The sequence below is a fragment of the Xenopus tropicalis genome, chromosome 3, assembly GCF_000004195.4.
Source record: "Xenopus tropicalis strain Nigerian chromosome 3, UCB_Xtro_10.0, whole genome shotgun sequence".
NCBI lineage: Eukaryota > Metazoa > Chordata > Amphibia > Anura > Pipidae > Xenopus > Xenopus tropicalis.
The window spans coordinates 108,655,381-108,681,264 of NC_030679.2; the positions used below are offsets into that span (position 1 = coordinate 108,655,381).

General features: G+C 42.1%; 2 protein-coding genes across 2 annotated transcripts; both read right to left on the minus strand.

Moving 5' to 3' along the window:
• On the minus strand, window positions 1–5,102 carry cfap161 (cilia and flagella associated protein 161). Its single transcript, NM_001126563.1, is given in 7 exon segments — window positions 1–206; window positions 783–856; window positions 1,582–1,740; window positions 1,903–1,984; window positions 3,279–3,517; window positions 4,240–4,329; window positions 4,985–5,102. Coding segments are annotated over 7 exon segments (873 nt in total). The 5' UTR covers window positions 5,054–5,102; the 3' UTR covers window positions 1–46.
• An 18,042-nt stretch (window positions 5,103–23,144) lies between these two features.
• tlnrd1 (talin rod domain containing 1) lies at window positions 23,145–24,411 on the minus strand. Its single transcript, NM_203654.1, has one exon. The coding sequence runs from the start codon at window positions 24,297–24,299 to the stop codon at window positions 23,235–23,237; it is 1,065 nt and encodes a 354-aa protein (NP_988985.1). The 5' UTR covers window positions 24,300–24,411; the 3' UTR covers window positions 23,145–23,234.
• Between the last annotated feature and the right edge of the window lie 1,473 nt (window positions 24,412–25,884).

Below are 25,884 nucleotides of genomic sequence, written 5' to 3' on the forward strand. Positions count from 1 at the left end.
TCCAGTCTCATTATTTAGACATTTTATTGCTAATGAGTACTGTTTCTCAGTGCACGTGGTCACTGGGTGCAGGTCTGTCAAACATGGTGCTCATCCCATTACTAGGATTGCCAGTCACTACAATCCAGTGGTTTTCATTCTCTTCAGCTTTGTGCCCATTTAAGAATGTATGGGCAGTTATCTCACATTCTTTGCCAAAAAAAGTCCTAAAAGGCAAAACAATATGGTCATTATATTAAAGTCTGTACTTTGAAAACAATTTTTAAGTTAAAAATTACCATTCTTGGGAAGCTTGTAACTCAATTACAGGAGGTCTGGTCCGACTCCTGGCTTTCCCAGAATATTAGATATATGTTGTCTTGGAAACATTGGAGACATTACTACATACTGGCATGTTTCTAAACAATTGTAATATTGTATTCTGCTGGTTTACAGCATTCACCGGCCACACTATGTGGCAGCCGACCCCAGTGGGGGGTCCCAGCCCATATCAGACCCTCCAGCCAAAACACCCCAGACTCAACCCTGCAGCCATCATGTCTTATAAAGCAACATCTACGTTGTCCCCACTAATATCAGACATGGATGGGTCAGACACTGCTATATAAGAGATTGTAGCTTCCCTACTTGAGCATGGCCAAAATTGGTAGAGGGTGGGTTAGGCTAGGGATGTGAAAATGCAGGTCGATGGTCCACTAGTTGGTTACCACCCCCAGTGGGCCCAAGGTACCCAGTCTGTTGCTGAATGGTATCAAATAATCATGTAATATTACATTACTTACCAGAGGACTTGCTTCCTCAGGACAGCCAAGCACTGATTGGTTTTGCTATGAACTATAAGTAATTTAGTGTTTGCCTTTAAAAGAAAGAAAAGGAAAGAAATACTGTAAGCAATGATTTTATATTACAGCAATATATATAGGAGGTAGATAAGAACTTTAGAGCAAATGCATGAAAAACATCTGCTGCATACACATCCTTTTAACAAAAACCAGCAATGTAGAAAGTAACATTACTTTCATGTTACAATGATAATGATTAAGTGCCAAGTGCACGAAATGCGAAAGGCCATTATGCAGTCTAATTGTCTACAATAAAGCTTCTATGATTTTATCTACTTTTGCCTGCTTGTGGGATCTGTGAGTGCCTGCCATATGTATTGAAGTTAAAATAATTTGCCACAAGGAAATTTCACAGCTCTCTATTCATTTGTACAGGACTTTTTAGGACATTCACACAAAGTGTGAGGTCTCAGTTCCAGCCCTGATAAATATGCCCCTAATGAGCAGAGGGCTGTGAAATTTCACTCTGGTAAACAGTGGCAAGCATTTTCACAATCTGATAAACATATCCCATTGTGTGTGGTCAGTAGAGTTGTACAGCTGGTGCAAGGTAGGAGAGGGTGAGGGAATGAGTGATACATGTCCATTGCCTACCAGCTGGGCTGTGCTAGGAAGCAGTGTAAATGTACCATCTACATGGAATGCCTTATTCCTAAATTGTAAGGCCTAATCTGCCCCATTGGATACCCACACAGGAATTTTTTTCTGCATGAGATGAGCCAAAATCACCATTACATACCGGTACTGGGAAGCCTTCATTTTCAAGTCGCAGCTGAGGGTCCAAGTAAATGAAATTCCAGCAGTTCTGATAGGACAGTTGGTCTGTTAAACTAACCTCTTGTAAGTAAGACTTCTTGCTGCTTTTTAGAAAGGTCTTCTGGTCACTAGTTAAGTGCAACTGGAAAGCACACATAAAGCAATACACATAAAGCAATACTTTAGCTAAACTTTACCTAATATTATAGAAGGTGCTGTCATTGTTTAACTGTATTTGTAAGAGATTCAGAGCTTCCCTAGGGTGGAAAGGAATGTTCCAATCATATATTATCAACTTACTTACATGATTCATAAATCCTTCTGTGGTTCTTAGAGCAAAGTTCTGCCCATAGTGAACAGGCTCTCCAACATCACTGCCATCAACACTGTCAGCAAATGAAAATTGGAAATGATGATTTTGTAAGAACAATGGATGAACCATAAATTATCAGTACAGCAAAATCAGGGGCAAATGTTAAGGGAAAATAGTTAAAGGTTAATGGCTCAGCTTTCTCCCTACAGAATAATTATAGGGGAATATTTGTATTACCATAAACTTATGGCAAATAGCTCTGTAAAGGCCATAGGAAAAAGTCAGGAAGTTGTCCATACTATGAAGGCTTCAACTTACGTTAACACCACACTAAAGCATTTCTATTTGGTTGCTAGATATAGCTTTGTCTTATGTTTCAGTGTCTAGCTATGGTTATTTATCAGTCGTATTCTGCATTTAAAATGGTCAGAAATTGCACCATTGGTCAGATTTTCACCAAAAATTAGATGAAGTTCACATACATTGTACCGCTATATATGTAAATGGGTAGGAGAATAAGGTTTTAAATAAAAAAAACATTAAGAAAGGAAAAGAAAAACACAGGATCTGGACCTGAGCCCCTCAGCATAATTACATGGCACCGCCCCTCAGACAGATTGGGGGCCACGGGCCACCAGTTGGACAGCCCTGCTACAGAGGAAGCAGACTGTGGGGTCTATTCCTCTATAGTTATGCCACTGCACATACCCCTCCAGTCTGAAGTCAGATAAATATGTGGTTATTGCAGTACCATTCTGCTCTCACATCATAAAGTGGTTAAAAACAATTTATAAATGTGTGTTTTCAATTTCTGTATCAGTATAGCTTTCCCGAGTGAAAAATCAATAGTGTAAGTTGTCTTTTGTAAAGGTAACTCCATCCATTCCATTAGAAATGCATGAAGCAACATTTTACTAAAGTGTAAATGGAGGCAGGCTAGGAAGTATCCACTAATGTAATATTCTTTTCTTGGCAACTATTCCCTTTTGCAGATTTTGATTGGTGTTATGTGTATGAGTTAAATATCACCCACTCAGGCGACAGCAGCACACAGTACACTAGAATAGTTGTGGCACAAAGTCGTATTCAGAAGGCTTCTATATGTGGGCAATCCTAGAAACAGTGTAAGTGTGATTTGTTTAGTTAAAACTATACAAACTCTTCTGAAAGGGACCTTGCACACAATGAATGCCAGCCGCTTTTATTACAAAAACAATTCCTATGTGATACACAATTCCTATGTGATAATGGTGTCACACTGACATCATAATAACATTTTTAGCAATGCTGACAGCATATTTAGTTCCCTCTATGATATTTAGGAACAGGTAACCGTAGATTAGGTGGCAGTGTGTGCTGATACAGACCTGGTGATGATAAAAGCATTTCTGACTGTCGGCTCCAGGTTTGTGCTGCCACTGACCCCACACGGTGCTTCCAAATGAGTTTTTGAATACACGGCATTTTCATTCGGATTTACAGACAGGGCATAGTTACCATTCGTGGGAGACGTGTTACTCAGTGACTGCTCACTGTTTTCAGGATTAAGAAGCATCACCACATCCCCAAAGTGAAGACATCCATCCTGGGAAATACTCAGCTCTGTCTGTAGCAGTAAGGAAGAGAAATGAATAAGCTACACAGCGCAGGAGGCAGAGCAGGACAACATGCAGCAAACACATCACCATTACTTACTTATATAGCAGCAGCAAGTTACACAGCACTTTATGTTAGTTTTTAACAAACAGGGACCTAACAATAATTTAACAAACAAGGGTTACAGAGAAAAAAGTCAGATCACAGCAAAAAGCTGTAATTTAACAATGGCCACTAGCGGGATTTACATGAAAAGAATAGAAAAAGAAGAAAACAAAGTAATAAGAACTAAAGGAAAAAGAAGAGAATGAGCCCCCCAGGGTAGGGGATTCATGTCATTTCTGGGGCTGTTCTCTGTAATGGGGAGAACAAAGTACAGCATGTACTGAAGATAAAAGACACAGTATTAAGGTGGCCATACACGCACCGATAATATCGTACGAAACCTCATTTCGTACGATATTCGGTGCGTGTATGGTATGTCGGCGAGTCGACTGATATCGCAGGAAGCTGCTGATATCGGCCGACTCGCCGATCGGACCAGTTTGAAATTTTTGATCGGGCGCCATAGAAGGCGCCTGACCAAAATCTCCCTTCAGCACTGAATCGGCAGAAGGAGGTAGAAATCCTATTGTTTCTACCTCCTTACCTGCCGATTCAGCCCTGAATGGTGTGTGGCGGATCTGACGTCAGAACGCCACGTGTATGGCCAGCTTTAGTCGGAATATTTACCTTTTTTAATATATTTTTCTTCAGGTTGCTTGTTTTCTGTATAAAAAGTTCTCCTTTATCTTTTTTTTCCAGATAATCTTTGAGAATATCCTGCAAGAAAAATACTTATTATTATCTGTATAAAAGAGCCTCTAATAACATGCAATCCAATGAACATGACATGACTGCTAAAAAAAACAAGTTCTATAGCCACGTACACAGCGGCAGCCCCAGAGAAGCAGAACAAAAGTAGTGACAGAACAAAGATCTAACTGCACTTCCTTCCAGGATAAACACTGACAGATATATATTGTGAGAGACAGCAGGGCACTTGCATACAGAGGAGCATTTGGGCCAGCAAGAAAAACTATTCTGATGAATTATGATTTTTAAAACTCAAAATTCTGACTTTTCAACTAATAATTATGACTTCAAAAAGTCCGAATTTTAAGGTTAGAATCAAGAGTTTAAAAGTAAGAATTGTGAGTTTTAAAAGTCATAATTGAACCGAATTTGCTGGCCCCTGTACCCTTCTGTACCCTAGGACTTGAAATAAAGTGAAACAAATGAGTGTACCAACGTTTTCAGTATTTTTTGAGACCTTTGTACGCGGTATATGTAAACGGTATAAAAATGGTAGCTATAAACAGTGGTACTCTGCACCCCCAACAAAATATATATTGGTAAAGTCCACCGCGGATAACGGGACAGAATTACGCTCCATGGGATGAAGCTAAAAGCTTGGCCGGCCGGTACCAGCCTTTACCTCCTCCAGAGCGACATCCTCATTCCAGTTCCCCAGCCGCACGGACGGGCAAAAAGTTCTAAAGCTCATGGTGAATCCGCGAAACTTCTGCCACTTCCTTATCGATGCAATTCTGCTGCCATAGCAATCAGTGCGTGTTTATGAGTTGTCAAGGAGACGAGGGACTTCAGAAATGTCGCGATCTTAGCAGCTAAGGGTTGGCGCTTGCGCGGCCATATTGTGGTTGGAAGGTTCTCTGCGCTGACATAGAGAGTAGTGCTGACCTCTAACGGTATGAATTAGTACTGTCAATGAGTAGGTGTGACTTCTATGGAAGAGCGCTAGGGCCACCAAAAAAAAAACTCTGGTGAATTATGACTTTAAAAAGTCGAAATTATGACTTTTAATCTCATAATCATGACTTTAAAAAGTCAAAATTATGAGTTTTAACAGCAGGTTTTGTAGAAACAGAAAAAAATCTGACTCTTTAAAAAGTCATAACTATGACTTTAAAAGTTAGAATTTCGACTTTTTTAAGTCATAGTTCAGCAGAATTTATTTATTTTTGGTGGCCCCAGTGCTCTTTCATACTAATGGCTTTATCTGGATGTAGCAATAGATTACAGAGCTGCAGCCGGAGTGAAGGAAAGGGCAGCTACATGCCCTATAGCCACTGCACTGCAACAGTGAATGAGGGCTGCAACAGCACCATTAGCACATACCTCCAGACATGGCAGTAATATAAAGGGTAAGCACCCACAGAGTGACTTACTCTGAAACCCTCTCTGAAAAGACATTTAAAAGCAAAGAGCCAAGAACAGACATGTGCTGTAATCCACTATCAACACTAGTCCAATTCAAAAATGTTCCATTTACCAGCACTTTTTTTTTATCTATTCCTTAGCCAGTTCTCTACCTAAGTACATATATTATGTTTCCAGCCAAGTTTTTAATTTTACCAGTATCCTTCTGTGTGGTACTGTATCACAATTTGTAGCAAAATCTAAATAGGTCACATCCATTGCCACCCCAGTATCAATGCTTCTGCTCCCTTCCTCATAGATGGCTACAGCAACAGTTCAAATTGTTTACCAAACTTAAAGGGGCAGTATTTATCTACACAGAGCTTATTTTTTACATGAGTAAAGTAAGTAGAAGTAGCTATGCTGAAAATACATTCTGCCTAATCTTTTAATCAGAAAAATATCCATATTTGCTTGTGTTCTTTGAGTTTTTTGCCACTGGTGAAGAAAATGGTATGAATGACATTAGCCTAAAAGTGCTCATACACTGGCAAACATTAACTGTAATTTGGCTTTTTAGCAAAATTTACTACCAATCACCATGCATTTGACACTTTGATTGCCTTCTGATCTGGTATCTGATGTGAGCTTATTCAGGTGTCAGTGAGTTTGAATGGAAAATCCCACTGGGCAAAGCTGGCATCGAGCTGCGTATGTGGCCCACACCCAACTGCTCTTCACAAGTGCCTTGTGTGATGAACACTGAGTGTTGAGGCTGGCTATATGAACTGGCTATCAAACAGAGGCAAATGAATGGGGGCAAAATTAGCTTATGAATAAGCGGAGGACGTTGTATTGTGTCAGTGTTGGAATCCTGCCACCTGGGTCTAATTTTAGAACAGACTGAGCAGATCCCTTCCTGCAGGCCTCTGTTTGTCTCTGTAGTGCTAGAGACGTGTGCAGTTTCCTGGATGTGCCGACTTCCACAGCCAAGGCAAATAAAATCTAATTATATTAATGTGAAAATACAAAACGACAAGGTACCACAGATGTCTAGGAACTGTACTGCCAACAGATACTGTCGGTCTAAAGCAGTTCTTGTCCATGTAATATCTGAAGTCTCATGGCCTTGGCCTATGGCAGAATAGCATGCTTTAATGCATTTTTCTTTCGAAAGGGAAAATTGTTTTAATGGTTATATCCATTTTTTTGGCATAGACCTGTACAGTAAAATATTCAGGACTTTGATTAATTTTCTTGATACATGTATGGGAGCCCTTATCCGGAAACCCATTATCTAGAAAGTTCTGAATTACTGAAAAGCCATCTCCCATAGACCCCATTATAAGCAAATAATTCTAATTTTCCATGTAATAATAAAACAGTACCTTGTACTTGATTCCAACTATGATATAATAAATCCTTATTGGAGGCAAAACAAGCCTATTGGGTTGTTCAATATTCAGTATTTAAATGATTTTTAGCAGATTTAAGTTATGGAGGTCCAAATTACCGAAAGATCCCTTATCTGGAAAACCCCAGGTCCCAAGCATTCTGAATAATAGATCCCATACCTGCATTATATGTCAATAGAACCCCAGTTTTACGTACCTGGAAATGAAAGTTTCCTGGAAATGCAGCCGATTAGTCATGACCCGGCACAGATACGTGTTGTTCTTTTCTTCTTTTCCATCCTTTCCCGGAATGTACAATTTGGATTTTTCTTGTAAAAGAGGGGTTCTATTGTATATATTTATGAGTATTTTTTTATATAGGTTTATTCACACAGGTGGAAACTACCATACTGGTTGTTCTAGAATTGCTACAATATATCTGTCAGGCCCTAGTAACGGTGCCCTTGGAATGCTGCCCTTCAGTTACTTATTATAAGAATGACAGATGCTTGCTTGGTGTACAGAGCAATACATTTGACCTACGTGAGTCTCAGACATAAAAGAACCTTTTTACTTTTTTGAAAAATGGATTTGAAGCAGGATTCTTCTGGAGAGGGTGTATTAACTGACACATTAAAAAAAAAAGAAATACAAACCTGTTTTCCCATGACAGTATTCCTTTAATACAGTAGATTCTGTTAAGCAGACAAACAGATCTCCCTATACGTGTTATGTGCCTCTCACTCTATGGCCTTTTGGTAATACAGGCATGACCATGGGGGATACATCTGTGTTATCTCACTGCAGGATGCAGAATAACTACAGCTCCCTTTACTGTGCAGCAAGGATATGCCTCCACCCTGTCCTGTGTCCCTGTTTTGGTTAGGAGCCCATTGAGCAGTAGCAATAATGAAACTGGAGGCTTGCCAATACAACGCTGATAGCTAAGGAGTTTGCCTTTACACGCATCCTGCTTCTCAGCTGGAGCTTGAAACATCAAAAAGCTTAGTAAATTGCTATTATCTTGTTCTCATAGTGATATGACCTCCCTTTGTAATGATGGAAGGAAAGGCAACCAGATCAGCTCAAGAGAAACAAATTATCTTCACTGAAGTTTCCAAGTGCCTCTTCTCTGTTCTGCACAGTGTTGTTTGTTGTTTAACTGTCTTAGTAACTTGTAATGTCCCTACTCTTGCATAGGTATCACTTACTGCAATTTCCCTTCCCCATGTGTATAGGTATCACTTACTAACTGCAATGTCTCTACTCCATGTGTATAGGTATCATTTACTAACTGCAATGTCCCTACTCCATGTGTATAGGTATAATTTACTAAATGCAGTGTCCCTACTCCATGTGTATAGGTATCACTTATTTTTGGTGTGGTAACCAAAATCAGCTCAACAGAAACAAATTATTTTCACTGAAGTTTCCAAGTCCCTTTTCTTTGTTCTGCACAGTGTTGTTTGTTGTTTAACTGTCTTAGAAACTTGCAATGTCCCTACTGTTGCATAGGTATCACTTACTGCAATGTCCCTACTCCATGTGTATAGGTACCACTTACTAATTGCAAAGGCCCTACTCCATGTGTATAGGTATCACGTACTAACTGCAGTGTCCCTACTCCATGTGTATAGGTATCACTTACTAACTGTAATGTCCCTACTCCATGTGTATAGGTATCACTTACTAACTGCAGTCTCCCTACTCCATGTGTATAGGTATCACTTACTAACTGCAATGTCCCTACTCCATGTGTATAGTTATCACTTAAGGTCCCCATACACGGGCCGATTCTAGCTGCCGATATCGGTCCCTTAGACCAATTCGACATCGCCAAGCGAGCGGATCGGCCCGTGTATGGGGACCTTTACTAACGGCAGTGTCCATACTCCATGTGTATAGGTATCATGTACAAACTGCAGAGTATCACTTGTTTTTTGGTGTGGTTTTACACTTGTAGAGGCCACATTTCATTAAAGCATTTTTGTTGGAGAAATAGCTTGTTTTAAGAAGGAACTTAGAATATGTAAAAGTCTTTAAAAAAATGTAGATAACATAGGTAATCACATTAAAGGACATGTAAAGTGTATTTCACTAGGGGTTGCAGAGTGAAATAAGTTGCGCTGACAATGTTGGCACTGTAGAGTAAACCCGGCAGATCCACTGTAGTGCTCATGCACACATCGCCGAATGCCAAAGAATAGAAGATCGAGGGTGCAGAGATGCCAGTGCAGTGCTTAGGTAGATTTTCCATGGGCCATGCAGTTTTCTTCTAACAGGAGCACCAGCCCAAGGAAAAGCTTAGCAATCTATTTCACTGGGGAGTCCCTTACATTTTGGCAAAAAAATTAAAAAGTGAAAAAAACTTTATATGTCCTTTAAGTATTTATAAAGACCTACAGAAGTAATGTGTATGGTGTTCTTTCTCTTTGCATCCTAGCTGTGTTTAACCTGGAGCAGACAAAGGGTCCCAAAGAAACCCTGAAACCACTAGACTATTCTTAAAGCTCTGTGGCAAAATACAATACATTGGTATAGAGCTTACAGTTCTATTTTTTCATGTTTGGTGGACAGTGTGTGGCCAATTTCCTTTGTCAACCATAAGGTGACATAATGGAGTGGGAATGTACACAGCTCAGGGAGCTTCCTGATGCATGGCTCACAGCTGCATCTAGTATTCAAGTTATTATGGCCGCAACTGAAATTGAGATTTCTCAGAATATCGCACATTTGGCCCTTTAATCTGCAAATCAAACCACTGAATACATATGGGATGTGCAGCAGAAATACCGCATATATCTACAGTGGTGTGAAAAACTATTTGCCCCCTTCCTGATTTCTTATTTTTTTGCATGTTTGTCACACTTAAATGTTTCTGCTCATCAAAAACCGTTAACTATTAGTCAAAGATAACATAATTGAACACAAAATGCAGTTTTTAAATGAAGGTTTACGTTATTAAGGGAGAAAAAAAACTCCAAATCTACATGGCCCTGTGTGAAAAAGTGATTGCCCCCCTTGTTAAAAAATAACTTAACTGTGGTTTATCAATTTCAATTTTCAATTTCAATATCAATTTCTGTAGTCACCCCCAGGCCTGATTACTGCCACACCTGTTTCAATCAAGAAATCACTTAAATAGGAGCTACCTGACACAGAGAAGTAGACCAAAAGCACCTCAAAAGCTAGACATCATGCCAAGATCCAAAGAAATTGAGGAACAAATGAGAACAAAAGTAATTGAGATCTATCAGTCTGGTAAAGGTTATAAAGCCATTTCTAAAGCTTTGGGACTCCAGCGAACCACAGTGAGAGCCATTATCCACAAATGGCAAAAACATGGAACAGTGGTGAACCATCCCAGGAGTGGCCGGCCGACCAAAATTACCCCAAGAGCGCAGAGACAACTCATCCGAGAGGCCACAAAAGACCCCAGGACAACATCTAAAGAACTGCAGGCCTCACTTGCCTCAATTAAGGTCAGTGTTCACGACTCCACCATAAGAAAGAGACTGGGCAAAAACAGCCTGCATGGCAGATTTCCAAGGCGCAAACCACTTTTAAGCAAAAAGAACATTATGGCTCGTCTCAATTTTGCTAAAAAACATCTCAATGATTGCCAAGACTTTTGGGAAAATACCGTGTGGACCGACGAGACAAAAGTTGAACTTTTTGGAAGGTGCGTGTCCCGTTACATCTGGCGTAAAAGTAACACAGCATTTCAGAAAAAGAACATCATACCAACAGTAAAATATGGTGGTGGTAGTGTGATGGTCTGGGGTTGTTTTGCTGCTTCAGGACCTGGAAGGCTTGCTGTGATAGATGGAACCATGAATTCTACTGTCTACCAAAAAATCCTGAAGGAGAATGTCCGGCCATCTGTTCGTCAACTCAAGCTGAAGCGATCTTGGGTGCTGCAGCAGGACAATGACCCAAAACACACCAGCAAATCCACCTCTGAATGGCTGAAGAAAAACAAAATGAAGACTTTGGAGTGGCCTAGTCAAAGTCCTGACCTGAATCCTATTGAGATGTTGTGGCATGACCTTAAAAAGGCGGTTCATGCGAGAAAACCCTCAAATAAAGCTGAATTACAACAATTCTGCAAAGATGAGTGGGCCAAAATTCCTCCAGAGCGCTGTAAAAGACTCGTTGCAAGTTATCGCAAATGCTTGATTGCAGTTATTGCTGCTAAGGGTGGCCCAACCAGTTATTAGGTTCAGGGGGCAATTACTTTTTCACACAGGGCCATGTAGGTTTGGATTTTTTTTCTCTCTAAATAATAAAAACCCTCATTTAAAAACTGCATTTTGTGTTTACTTGTGTTATCTTTGACTAATAGTTAAATGTGTTTGATGATCAGAAACATTTTGTGTGACAAACATGCAAAAGAATAAGAAATCAGGAAGGGGGCAAATAGTTTTTCACACCACTGTATAAAGATTTAGTTTATTCATTCAATGCTGGGAAAACATTCAGCAACTACATAAGATTGTAAGCTCTATGGGGCAGTGACCTCCTTCCTACTGTGTATCATAACACAGGGCACTTAATATATTTATATTTATTTACTGTATTTATTATAACACTTGTCCTCCCTGTGTGCAATTGTATATATTGTAAGATTGTACAGCGCTGTGTATCCTTGTAGCACTTTATAAATAAAGGCTGCTGCAGCATCACCAGTGCTCTCACCAAACTCTTAAAAGACCACTAACCCCATTTGGGGTGATTAGTTGTCACGGGTGACTAATCTCCCCGAAATGCCATCTCACCGGCTAGAATGTAAATTGCCGGTGGGATGGCATATGCGGCACCAAAATCGCAGAAGTTTCCTCTCAAGGCAACTTGAGTGATTTCGGCAAATATTCTCGTTGGTGGGATGGCATTTTGGTAAGATTAGTCGCCCCCGACAAGGGAGATTTGTTGCGCATTGACTAATCTCCCCGTCTGTCATGGCCCTTAAGTGAAATGCATGTATATGTTTGTATCTTTTTGTCAACTATTGTCCTGTTTTATCAGAGAACTACTTTAATTCTTTCCTTTTAATCTTAATGCTGAAAAGTCCACCTGCAAACTACAAGTTAAACTCTTAAAGGTCTTCAGTTTGAAGAGATATCTGGTTAAATGCAAACTATAGTTCGCTCTAAGGTTACTGAGGCTGAATAAATACAGGCTTGATGCAAGCAGCAGCATCAGTCTCATTTTAACTGCAAATGAGACCAATTTGGCCACCTACATTGTGGCCCAAATTAGGCTACTCCAATTATTTGGGCACTGGCAAAAAACAGATCATAATAGGCCCCTATGCAGGCCCAATGGGACAGCATTAACAAGAATTTTAAACCCACTGTTGCCTAGGGTGCAAGAGTGGGACACAAGACACACAACACTTCTGTCTGTCTACCCCTAATCTGCGCCCTCATCCTCCTACCACCCACTTGTCACTTACCTCCCCAAACTTCCCGCAGTCATGACCTCAAGTGTGTGCTGGTTTGCATAGGGGGTTGATGTGACTGGCTGGTTTGCCTAGGGTGCTCATCCGCCTTGGCCCAGCACTGGCCATACATAGGCAGATAAGTTGGCGATTATGGGGCTGAATCGGCAGCTTAAATCTGCCTATGTATTGCCAGCTTTACTTTGGAAGGTTGCCTGACTTTTGACTGACTTGATTTTAATGCTGAGAAATGTATAGGACAATAAAATCTTCTGTTATATTATTGCCTTTAGAGTGTGCTTAGCCTGCATTTCTAAATGTGTATAGTGATGTTAACCTCAGAGTAACAGCACAAAATAACACAAAAAGGCAGGCACACAGTCTCATAAGGAAGGAGTTACGTGAATTCCTCTCATGCTTATGACATTATTTATATAGATCATGTGCAATAAATCAGATGTAAATAAGGAGGCAGTATATTTATAATTTGTTACTCACTAGAGGGAAATTGCAGTCTTTGTACTGAATTAGACCAGAACAATAGAGGGCAGGGTGTGGATCCTGCATATTCACTCACTGTCCAGTGGAAGGGAGTGGTGGGAATCTGCTCAATGAACCAGCCCCTTTGGGGGTTGTGTGGTGTATGATTGCGAACATACCAAGGAAAGCCCACTACACAGCCTGATCTGCAGGAGAGGTACACACGCAGGAGCTGTGCCAAGTAGTATTTCAGTTCAAGTTATTAATTACCATTTATTTCTTATTATGTACATATATTAATGATTTTTGCCTCAGCAAAATAGCAGTCCCAAAGGTACATATTTTAGGTTCTGGGTTGAGAAACCGATTCCCATGTAAATAGGGAATATTTTTGTAACCTAAAGGAAACTAAATCCTCCACATGGTTTTTCCTAAAGGAAAGCTATACCCCCAAACAATGTAGGCCTCTATATAAATATATTGCATAAACAAGCTTCCAATTTAGAAAGTATCTTTGGAATCCACATTTGAGGGAACCCCCTCACAGTAGGGGTAATTCACAAATACCCCCTAAAAGACAGTGAAGACGGACTGTCTGGCTAGGGGACTGTGAGGTATGAAGAACCAGGCAGGGCCAAATGAATCAACAAGGTAACTAAATTATCATACCTGTGCTACAGTGGAGTGGTCTGTCTCAGGGTAGATTCTTAGTTAATTTTTCTTTAGGCCCATAAAATATATATCTTTTACTAAAGATAAAAATCGTGGCACCCAGCCATTAGCTTGTAACTAGGGCTCCCTACAGACTCCAAACACTCCCATGTTATGAAGATCCATCTCGGGATTATCCAATATTAGTTAGGTGTGTTTGGTGTCTATGAAAAGAGAATTACATTTCCCACATAATGCTCATGGTTCCATAATTTTGTTGAATACCCATAAGTATTTGAGGCTAGCTGGAAAATAAAAATGTCACCAGAACAGCCATTTACCAAATGGCGACCCACCCTCACCTTTCTCCTTGGATAGGGGCATAACCTACCTTGTAACCTGTATATCATTGGCCCAGACAAATGGGAAGATATATGCCTTTTTGGGGACCTAACTGCTTGGGAGGTATATGATCAAGGGAAAGGATGTAAAAGGGCTTGTAGCCACATACACAAGTCACCCTCTCACACTGCACCATTTACCAGCTGAATTACCTTTCCATCACTATGGTGTCCTGTAGGAGACACACTTCACAAGTAGGGTTAGCATGAAGAGGCCTGTGCCAGCAAGAGTGGGATCCTGACCATGTCAGGACCATTGATATGATTAGTGACCCAAACACGTGCCCTGAAAACAGACTGGTCCAGGTCCCATACTTGGGTGGCCAGTCATGGCAAGTAACAGGGGCCAAGATGATTGCTGTACAGCCCAGACAGTCTCATCATAATTCTCAAATGATCCTTTCTATCATGCTGATGGATTAATCCTGAGGTTATTTTATGACTTGATTTCCTATTTAAATCGAATAATATTTCAGTTTGTCATGAAGCTGAATGGTTGCTTTGGTTACTGCCATGCAGCTACACTGTATAACCATGTTCTCCATGATAAGGCTGATGTCCCATGGAGCGTGTTAGTCACTGGCGATTGATCTCTGCTATTGCGGGTGACAGGAGGAAAGGCCAATGCATCGTTCAGCTTTGCCAAGTCACGCAAAGTTTCCTCTTGCTGGAAACTTTGAACAACTTCAGAAAACCAAAGTAATGCGTAGACCCTTTTTCTGTGCCAGTATGGGGGGACCTGACACACATATCCATGCACTGGCTACACAATTAGATGGTAAGGAGTGAGGGGGAATGTGAGGAGGGCAGTGACATCTAAAGAGTTCTGAATTGAAAGTGAAAGTAACTGTCCGCCCCACCCCTATGCCTAAGGCATAGAGATGGGGCAGGTAATATATGATTGACAGCTGGGACTTTTAAATGCTTATATAATGAGTATAGATGTGTTAATAAAAAAATTACTTTGGGTTACATGTTTAGTTTGAAAGGGGCTTTTATTATACAGCTTTTTATGTCTGGGTGACAGGTCCGCTTTAATGTGATACCTGCTGTAGCTCCAGGTAACAGTCTAAAATAATTTGTTTGTTTAAAAAAATTAAAAAAAAAAAGCAACCAAATATAACTAGGGCCATGTATTCATTTTCATATCCCCCAATATATTCAGCCTGTGATACAGTATTGGCTTATGTATGGCCACTATTTTAATTGATCAAACAGGACGGTATCCAACAAGTCAGTCTATGGGCTGAACAGATAAAGATGCCCGTCATTTCTGCCTTTCTATTATTCCACTTGGGTTTATTCAATATTTAAATGATTTTTAGCAAACTTAAGGTATGTAGATTCAAATTATGGAAAGATCCCTTATCCGTAAAACCCCAGGTCCTGAGCATTCTAGATAACAGGTCCCATACCTGTACTGTCACTGCATGTGGTTTGGTGAACGTAGCTGGCCAGACTTCTGCACTCCTCTCCACTATAAGATGATGCAGGGTAGTTAGAATGAAATGCTGGAATTTGTAGTCACCAAATTAGTCCTAAATGCTTATGGTGGAATTACGGTCATTCAGGCCTGCAGTGATAATACTGTGAAGTCAGTGGCATTTAGCAGCTGGTGTTGCCAACTGGCCACCACCGGCAATATTTGAAAGCTTATATGTATGCCTATTGTTTGAAATAGCAGTTTACTAAGTACACTTTACACGGCTTGGGCAAATTCCATGGCCGTGCTCTAGCGCAAAGGCTAGATCTACCCTCAAGCTTAACCAGGTTTGTCTTAAGAACCTCACTTCTGTAGGAAGACAAATTCTGAGGTGCAGGGATGGGCCAAATTTCCTTTACATACAGGAAATGGGTGATGCCTTACATGAACATATTACTCAGACATTTAGACTTTGAAGGAAATGTCTTCTGATAGCCACAACTATAGGTTTCCTGTTTTGAGTTTACATTTTTGGCATATGTTCATGTGGACAGGAAGGGTGAAAATGAACAAAAGGTCAAAACAGATCCCCTTTATAGGCAGAATCACTGCTTAGCCTAAATAGTAGATGAATATGGAAGTACATTGTCCCCTTTTAATGTGGGCTCCATTACATCTGTAGTAACATTTTATGGACAGGGATTGGTCCAGCTGTGGGCACTGTGGTTATTTGGGTATACCACTCTCATCAGCAATATAACAGTAATAGGCCTTGTTGAATGTTACTGCAAACGGCCAGATAAATCCCACCCAGACACTCCAGTGATATGGGGGCTTCTAAATAAACAAAATGTAGAATCTTAGGCAACTGCCACACATTGCATATTCTCGGCAAGCCGAAAAAACTCTAACCGAGAATACGCCTCTACACTTGAAAAAACTTTTACTTGTGCCTGCTCCAGGAAGCATTAAATTTGCTCAAGTGCAGGCACGGGTAGCCAATATCTGCCAAAAATGCAAAGTCTTGCACCCGAGCAAATGCAGTGCTTCCCGGTGCAGGCACAAGTACAAGTTTTTTCAAGCTTAGGGGGTGTATTCACTGCCAGCTTCTTTGGCTTGCCAGGAATACACAACGTGTGGCATTAGACTTAAAGAAAAAAGGCTAATTGCAATTGTATGATTTATAAAACATGCTCATAAATGGGCATATTTTTATTGTGAAGCAACTTGTGTATTTTTTTTTAGGTTTGTCTTATTAAAAGCAGTATCACAGGGCATGGCAATGATAAACTACGAAGCACTATTCCTGTCTTTGTATACTTCCTGAATTATACACAAAATAACATACACAACATCTCCTAGCAACCTGTCAGTCACTCCCCATCCAACATGATATAAACTGAATGGTAACATTCAAAGCCTAAATAAAGTAGTAGGCTAGAAATGTTGTACATTATGTTTTGGGTTCCTGTACCAGCCCAAGGCACCCACAGCCCTATTAGCAGGTAAGATCTGTGCCTCTGTATATGCCGCAGTAGCCCCCCACCTTCTTTTCTGCTAATTCCCTGCACTGCTGTTAGTTACTGAGTTTAGGGACCGACACACAATATACTGTATATATAGAATATAAATGTCACAATACAAGGCTGATTGTATTTATAGAACACAGACATGTCACAATACAAGGCCGATTAGTAATTAATACTACATGGCAGCTCTGAAACCAGTGCAATTAGCATCAGAAATTAATAATTAGCCCTGTAGCATCACCCTCTATGACAAACTTCATTTTGTGCTTGTAATTTGCGATGACCCCTAAAGCTTAGTTCCTCAACAGCTGCCCAGACCCACTGAGCATGTGGGGGTCGCAGACACTTTCCAACATGGGGAGCTTCTGTGACAAGTTAGAAGTCCTGGCTCATGACATGCATATCAGAGAAACACAGGCAAGGCATGGCAGTAAACTGGTAACAGCTAAGACTGTACTCCAAAGGCACACAAAACACTAGAATTTTTTTTTTTTTTATTAACACAATTGCAAAAATGCTAATTTTGGCAAGGGCTACAGTAGTTTTGTGAAGGTGAACTTTACCTTTAAAGAAGGTGTGAGGAGCTTTGTGGCCATACAAAGCACATAGTGCGCAGAAATATTACGTTACCTTTCAAAACACTAACTTTCTTCATAATAGACATTGGACCCAATTTTAAAATGTAAGCGACAGACTGCAACTGTGCAGTTACCCAAAGCAACCAACCAGCACAGGAAAATATAAGGCTAATGCCAGACAAGGTGTAGGGCGGATATTTTCGGCAAGCGGAAAATCGCTTGCCGAAAATACCGCCCTATGCCTCCTACATGTGCCTGCACCTGAATGAATTCAATACTCTCGGGTTCAGGCACATGTAGCCAAAATACGCATAAAAACGTGAGACTTTCAAACCCTTGTGTTTTTATGCATATTTCCGCTACAAGTGCCTGCACCCGAGCATATTATATTCATTTGGGTGCAGGCACAAGTAGGAGGCGTAGGGCGGAATTTTCAGCAAGTGTTTTTCCACTTGCCCAAAATATCCGCCCTTCGCCTCGTCTGAAATCAGTCTAAGATGCTCCCTTCAAATCAAGTTAGCAGCTTATCTACCTGAAAAATGCTTTGAAGATTGATTGGGCCAGGACCACATGTGGTTGCCTTCTGTTGGGCCAGCACAGGCCCTCGTTATGAAGTTTGTTGGCCAAATGATCAAATCAGCCCAATTTGTCCCAACACATAGGTGCCAAATCAAGCATAGATCTGTGTGAGTATGGCCAGCTACTCTTGTACTAGACTAATCCAAAAATAATTGCTGACTGGTTCCTAAAGGTGACAGCACTGGTGCAATTTAGCACCTATAAGTAAAGCAACATGTGCCATGGAGACAAAATTTGGTGTGCTGGGTTCCAGAGTTGTCACGAGTGAGTTGGAAATTTTGTGAACACCCACTCCTGAAACTGGGCCTGACAAAAACCTTGAAAACCCAAAGCCACCCTGCTCCATTACCTGATGTTAGAAGTTACTTCAGCAGGAGCGCTGGGCTCTGCAAATGCTACTTTCAAAAAAAAAAAAAAGGCTAGCTACAGGGAGCCCAGCCCCAGCATAAAAATGAAGGTATATGTGCTACAATAATGACGCGCACCTGAAGTGGTGGCTCAAACCCACCCAACCTGCAAATCTCTAATGTGTTGTTACTGGCCTTGCCATCTCCCAAATACAAAGCCCTCCCCTGGTAAACGGGCACCTGCAAAATATACCCCTCCGCTTCACAACCATATCATGAGTTACACTTTTAAACGAAATGCATTCTATTCCATAACTGCATATTTTCATTTTATACCCATTCCATAATTGAAGAAAAGTGGTCACTACAAGTCCTGTTAGGTACGGAAGGAAAGAACCATAGGAACTGGAAAGGTTACAGAATAAGTACTACATACAATGTATTTATATACCAAATACAAAAAAAAATTCAATAAATTTGTTCAAGATTTGGAAAACATAACTTTTTAATAGGTGAAATAAATACTCCAGTACATGCATGGTAAAAACAACGATAAAAGGAAAAAAAAACAACAAAAAACTGATAGTGTACAGTTAGGAGACACACTCATTGCAGCCCACCTCCCAGCAATCAGTCAGCAAAAAGGGTACTTTTGTGTTATCAGACTGCGCCATCCTGCTGCCACTGCACAAGAGGATACATTCAACATTGTTGTACTTGACATCTTCCTAACAGGTTTTAGGGCCGAACTGTGTGTTTTTTGGGATGTAGGATTAAATGCCTATTTTCCAAATCCTAACATCCGGTCCTAAAACCCTAATGCAAAGATCTTCAGCATGTGGAACCCAACCCAGGCTGAAGATCATTGGCCTGAACCCTAAAACTTGCTCCTTAGTACAGGAAAAATGGCCACAACAACAAAAAGTACACACAAAGGTATAAGAATCACTTCTGCCTGTCTTCATGGGCTTCCAACACACTCCACTCACAACCCAATGCAGGATATCAAAAAGGAGCTACATCCAGCAGCTAACATAAACCCATACACATGTCCAAGAAAATGAGGTAACCTTTTAATTCCTGCACATCACACTCAGCAACAATCTGCTGGAAAGTTCTGGAAGACGTTGGCTTTAATCCGCACCCAGCACGGGTTTTAAGCCCTAGTAATGCCACTTTAGTGCCGAAAAAGTTTTAACAGATAACTCTGCAAAGCCTCACAAACTGTTCTGGCACTAAAAGCGTTAAAAAAAAAAAAATAAGGCTGTGAAAAAGTTGTCCCATAGGAAAAAAAACAACTAATATCTTGTCTTTGCTCAGAGATGGTAATGAAATGGTTAGAGTCAAGTTTATATACTAGCATCATGGATTAACTGTGTTGCTTTACCCTTTATATATCCTGGGCCCTTACATCTTGCTGCACACTGTGGCACATACCAAATGGGAACCTGAATTGCAGAATCTATGGGGTTGGCACATTGGTACTTCTGCAGATTCTACAGTGGATGGCACCTAAAGTGTCAAATATTCTAATTCCCTTAAAGGAGAAGGAAAGCCTAAGTCACCCAAAGTGACTTGAATTGCTTACCTAGTACCCCGGGCTGGTGCCCCTGTTAAGAGAGCACCAGCCCGGGGGAAGCTGCTAGCGCTTTCTTCTTCCGCATTGGCGTGATGTGCATTAGGGTGAAAAGCCGAACTTAAACAACAAAGTCAGCTTTTCACTCTATTGCGCATGCACCGGCCCAAGGATTTCGCTGCAGAAAAAGGAAGCGAAGGTACCCCGGGCTGCTGCAGTTTTCTCCTAACAGGGGCACCAGCCCGGGGTACAAGGTAAGCGATTAAAGTCACTTGGGGGTGCCTAACATTTCCCCCCCCCCCAAGTGACTTAGACTTTCCTTCTCCTTAAAGACACAGACAGCCAACCTGAAAGTGTTGCTGATCAATAAGTGTAGGTTTGCTTACTTACTGAGAGTTCATATTATAATAGGAAGCTTTCTAGTGCCAATGGGAAAATGTTACCCAAATTGTATGTATGCATGGAATATACCTTCCCTGCCTATAAGGAATGACACAGTGCTGCTTGCCAAAGCTGAAGCCCCTACCATAGGGCACTCTGTAGCCTGTGCCCCTAACTTGGATATCTACATAGACACTCAAGCAAGGGGGCATGTCTATGTGCCTCACCCTGCTGAATACAGCACAGACGAACTCAGGCAGCACTGTAATTAAGTGGGCCACAGGTCCCTGCCCTCGACTTGAACCATCTCTGACAGCAGAGCAAGGTGCAAAGTGTGAAAAACCATGCTGGCTTGTGCCTTTTTACACTATGCATCCTGCCACACTATGACTAAATCATCCCTTTTCTCTAAGAAAAAGCCTCAGCTAAAGCAACAGCATGGCAACTGCCACATTTATATTAGAAAACATGCAGTAAACTAATGCTCTTTGCATAGTGCCTTCATATACATTAATAAAATATGGGTATATTTCTGCAATTATATTTCTATCACATCCAGTTCCCTAAGTGGTAGTGCATGTTTAAGCAGTTTTTGCAAATAAACACTTTTTCTTACTTATCGCAATGCAGTTATTACTGTTCTCCTTCAATGCGTCTCTTCTTCTTCTTCTTCTCAATTCCACCTTATGGCTTATGCTGTTTGACAGTGGCAGTAAGCAGCCACTGACTCATATTTCCTGTCGTTTATAGACCACATGGCTCATTTAGCCAACCAAGAGGGAAAGACGCCAAAGGAGGCCAGTAATAAAACAGTGAGCATCTGGAATGAAAATCAAATACTTTAGCTGTGAAACTGATTAAAAGACAGTAAAACTATGTAGATTTGTATCTAAGCATGGCATACCCTTTATGGGCGTCTGTACCTGGAGTCTGATTGCAGAAACCATTCCAGGTACCTACCAAATGACTGAAATGGGACATGGTACAAATAGTCCAAAGAAAAATACTTTCACTGCGCACCTTTAAATTTGAACCACTTCCGTCAGAAGGTCCATTCAACAGTAATGGAGACACACACTCAATATATGCAGTTGGGGTACTTACCCCATTTATTGTGATCACCTTAGCTTAGATCAACATTTTGGGGATGAAAGGAGGGTGTGCCCCCCGCCCCAAAAATGTTGATCTAAGGTGATCACAATAAATGGGGTAAGCACCCCAACTGCATATATTGAGTGTGTAGCAATCTGCCTACATGGTACAAATAGCCCAGGACCTGTGACTTGTTAAAATGTGTGCCAGCGAGGGCATTCAAAGTGCTAAGAGATCTACTGTGCATTCACATCTCAGAGCTTTATTTGTGGGTTCTGATTTTCTTTATTGACACAAAATGCCTAAAGGTAGTGATTTCACAGATTTTTTTTGCTCCATATCCAATAGAGACCATAACATGGCAAAATGAACTAAACAGGAATGGTTCTTCTGTATAATCTAGCAAAACCTTTTAATGATTTACAAGTATAAATTATAACTATGATTTAAAAAAAAAAAAAAATTTAAATAATAAAGGTGTATTGGTGTTTAAAACACATTTTGTAGGGAATGAAATAAAGAACCAGTCATCTTTACACACCTGCCTCCCACTCATATTAGTGAAGCACACAGCCTATGTATATGCCTGTATAAATAAACCTGGTCTGACTGTATGCATCAGGGCCAAACAAAACCATATCACTTCTTCCCAAAACACCACTACACACATCAGAATGAGACGCAAACATTCAGTTTAAAAAAAAATAAAAAAAATAAACAACCCCTTCAAGTCTGCTAATATGCAGCATGATTAATTCTTCATGGCAGAGATGCCCCACCCGCAGCCCACCAGCTGTTACTGGGCTACAACTCACTGTATCCTTTAAAACAGTTCTGCTACTGGAAGATGCAGGGAGTTGTACTTGCCCACAGTTGGAGGATGGCAGGTTGGATATCCCTGCTTTGGGTCTCTCTCATACTGGAGACAGGATGAGACTGCAAACATCAGACCCAGCAGACTGAGTCAAGCTAGCTGCGCTATGTAGTTGTACATGATCTGATTTTCATCCTATCAAATTGTATTTTTAGGCAACTCTATTGTCTGGGGATGCAATTCTTCCACTGGCAGCTTTGGTCAGGTGAAGCTGTGGCATTCTGCCCACCCCCATTACACCTAATAAACAAACAGATCACACAGTTGCAACAGACCAGCTTGATCACTTTACTTCAAAGGAGCATCTAGTGGAACTGAGCAGATGGAAGGCAAGTCTATAGTGTAAGAGGCCTTATACCTCTCCGGCTGTACCTCCAGTCTCTCTCCCACAGTGGGCACTAGGTGCTGGGCTCTAACATTTTGGGGGGCTGCATGGTGAATATCACTGCCTTATTTTAAGCACCACTCTCTGCAGATAAAACCTGCAATGGACATTTTATTTATGTACGGCAGATACCACTCAATGTCTGCACTGCACCACCTCTGCGGGGGTTTACAAACATTTGGGGGGGGGATGCAGTGAACGGTGTTAACCTGAAAAACAGAGCAAATGCTATATTGCAATTACTATCTAATTGCTGCCCTTGTAATGGTCATAATGGTACAAGAAGGGGCTCTAGGGCACTTTACCCATTTTTGTTAGCACTGCCCTTTGTAAGCGCCACTGCTCTTTACTACACCCCCTTATTCTTTGGTAAAGTTTGGGCAAGAGGCACCCCTAGTCTAGAGAGATTTCACAGAATTGGCATTGACTGGGGGCAGAGTCCTGGGCGATGACCTCTCCCTCAGCGCCTGAGACAGCAGATTGCAGCCATCAGAGACGGCACAGGCGGAGCTCCTTAGCCTGTCCTTGTAGTCAGTCATCTTGCTGCTGCTATCAGAGTGCTGGGTTATATCCCTGAGGCATTGGGTCAGGAGCACACAGGCAGACACCACACTCATGGCACCTCCTAGGATGGCAGTCTGCACAGCTTTGCCCTCTGGGTTGAGAATGGCAGCTTTCCCCAGGAACTGGGGCTCAGTGGCAAAGCCCACCAAGGCATGCACGGCCTGCACCAGGGGCCCGCTGAAGAGCGCACATCGGTTGCGCGACAGGTCGCTGGGGGAGGTCTTGACTTCCCTGACGCAGGCCAGCAGCGCGGTGGCACTGGTGCTCATACACTTCACCCCCAGCTTGAACTGCTCCCTGGCAAACTTGTCCCGGGACTTGTCGCTGGCCGCGACGCTGGCATCCGTCAGAATCTTGAGGTTCCTGGAGAGGTTCTGGGAGACTTCCAGCAGCAGCTGCGGGGTCAGTTCCGCCAGGGGCACACTTCGCAGGGTGGCACAGCTCTGCTCCACTTCGTGCCGGCATCGGGTCACTTTGTAGCGGTCCACAAGCCCGGGCTGAGCGGCCTGAGAGCCAGGCACCTCCACGGCGGCCAGGTACGCGGCGTGAGCCGACAGCTCGATCAGGGACACCACCAGATCGCCCATCTCCTGCACCGTGTCGCCCACCTCAGCGAAGCGGCCCATGTTGAGCTGGCTCTGCACATCGTGAGTGAGGATGGACAGGCCCTTGGTGCGAGCGATCACCGTGTCCCGGCACTTCTCAAAGGCCTCTCCGAGCTGGAGCGAACTCTCCGGGCTGACAGGCCGCGGCTCGCTGGACAGAAGGAGCAGGTCGGCCACCAGCTGCATCTTGTTCTTGCACTGCTCGCAGATGGTCAGCAGCTTCTTGCGAGGCTGGGCTGCTGCTCCGGAAGCTAGAGAAGACCGGGCTGAGCCGGAGCCGCCGCCGCTAGCCATCTCTCCCGGGGAAGAATCTCATGCCTTGGCCAGTGGGAGCGGTATCCCGGGGGCTTCCCAGCCGCATCATCCCATGGAGGGTTACGGGCGCTGCCCGAGCACAGTGCTTGCCTTGTGGTCTGCACTCGGTACACAAGCACCCTCCTAGGGCTGAGGAAGGCTCTCCGGCTCCAACAAAGTGCCGCTCAATTGACCCACCCAGCCTGCGCCTCTCCCGGCCCGGATAAGGAACGTGGGACGGCGCCGCCCTGCGCCCGGACGATGACGTCACCCACAGAGCTGCCATACCCGCACAGGGAGGATAGAGGAGCACAGCGCCGCCTTGCGTACTGACTGGGACAAACCGCATGAGAGCGCCAACTAGTGGTCAATAGTGTGTAATGCGCAAACATCAAATCATTCTTGGCAAGCAGTGTATCGTGTGCCAAACGTGGCCTGACTGAAGTTTGTGCTATAATGGTGGGACTCACTCAGTGTCGGACTGGGAACCCAAGGGCCAACCGGAAAACCTAATATACTTTTTTAGCAGTATGTGCTATTGGATACTCAATAGGGCACACAAACAAGCTAAGGCACACATAAATGCTAGGCCACAGCGCTAGTTAATGGACAGAGTTATGTCTTTTGATGCCACACTTTTTCCTGTTAAATTTAAAGCTGCATCATTTCTGGTCATGTGATCTCTGAGGGGGCAAACAGTTGTAGAGTCTTATTATTAACACTTATTTATAAAGTGCCAACATATTCCGCAGCGCTGTACAATAAGTGAGTTTCATACATTGGACATACAGAGTAACATATAAAGTAATGAATAACCGATACAAGAGGTGAAGAGGGCCCTGCCCAAAAAAACTTCTATAGTTACAGCACTACAGGCCCCTACAATACAGTTCTGAGAGTTACCTGATACTCTGGGTGCCAAAAACTAGCATAGCCATCTTTGCCAGTGGCTAAACCTGAACTGGGGGGAGCTGATGGCATCAGGGGAGGGGCAGTGATGCTGGGGTAGACATGATGACATCAGGGGAAGGGCTGTTGCATCACTTAGACACAATTGTCTGGATTTCTGTCTAGTTTTCTCAATGTTTTAAACCAGTTCAAAACCCTATCTCTGTATATTCTGCTTGATGAGTCAAATGCTTTAATTAAAAGTATGGGATCTCTTATACAGAAACCAGTTATCCAAAATGCTTTGAAATACAGCAATGCTAATTTAGAAAAAGAATTACACATTTTTGATTGATTTGCTTTTTCTTTCTGTAATAATAAATTAACTGTATTTGATGATAACTAAACCATGTTGATAGCCAAAAATCGCAATGAGCATCTTAATATTTAATGTTTTTCATTTCTTGGCCAGATTATTGGTTGGGTTTCACAAGTCCGAATATCAAACGGATAGTTAAGACCTGGAAAAGCCTAAGAAAAACTGAACTGTCAAAACAGGTGGCCACCCTACTACAAACTGCCAGCTGCCAACTGCAGTGTCCAAGCACAATGTGTGCATTGTATGATGTGCAGTCTGCAGGGGATGGTTCAGTGCTTGTACTTACACTATGTCCATACTATTGCCTAGTGGGCTAAG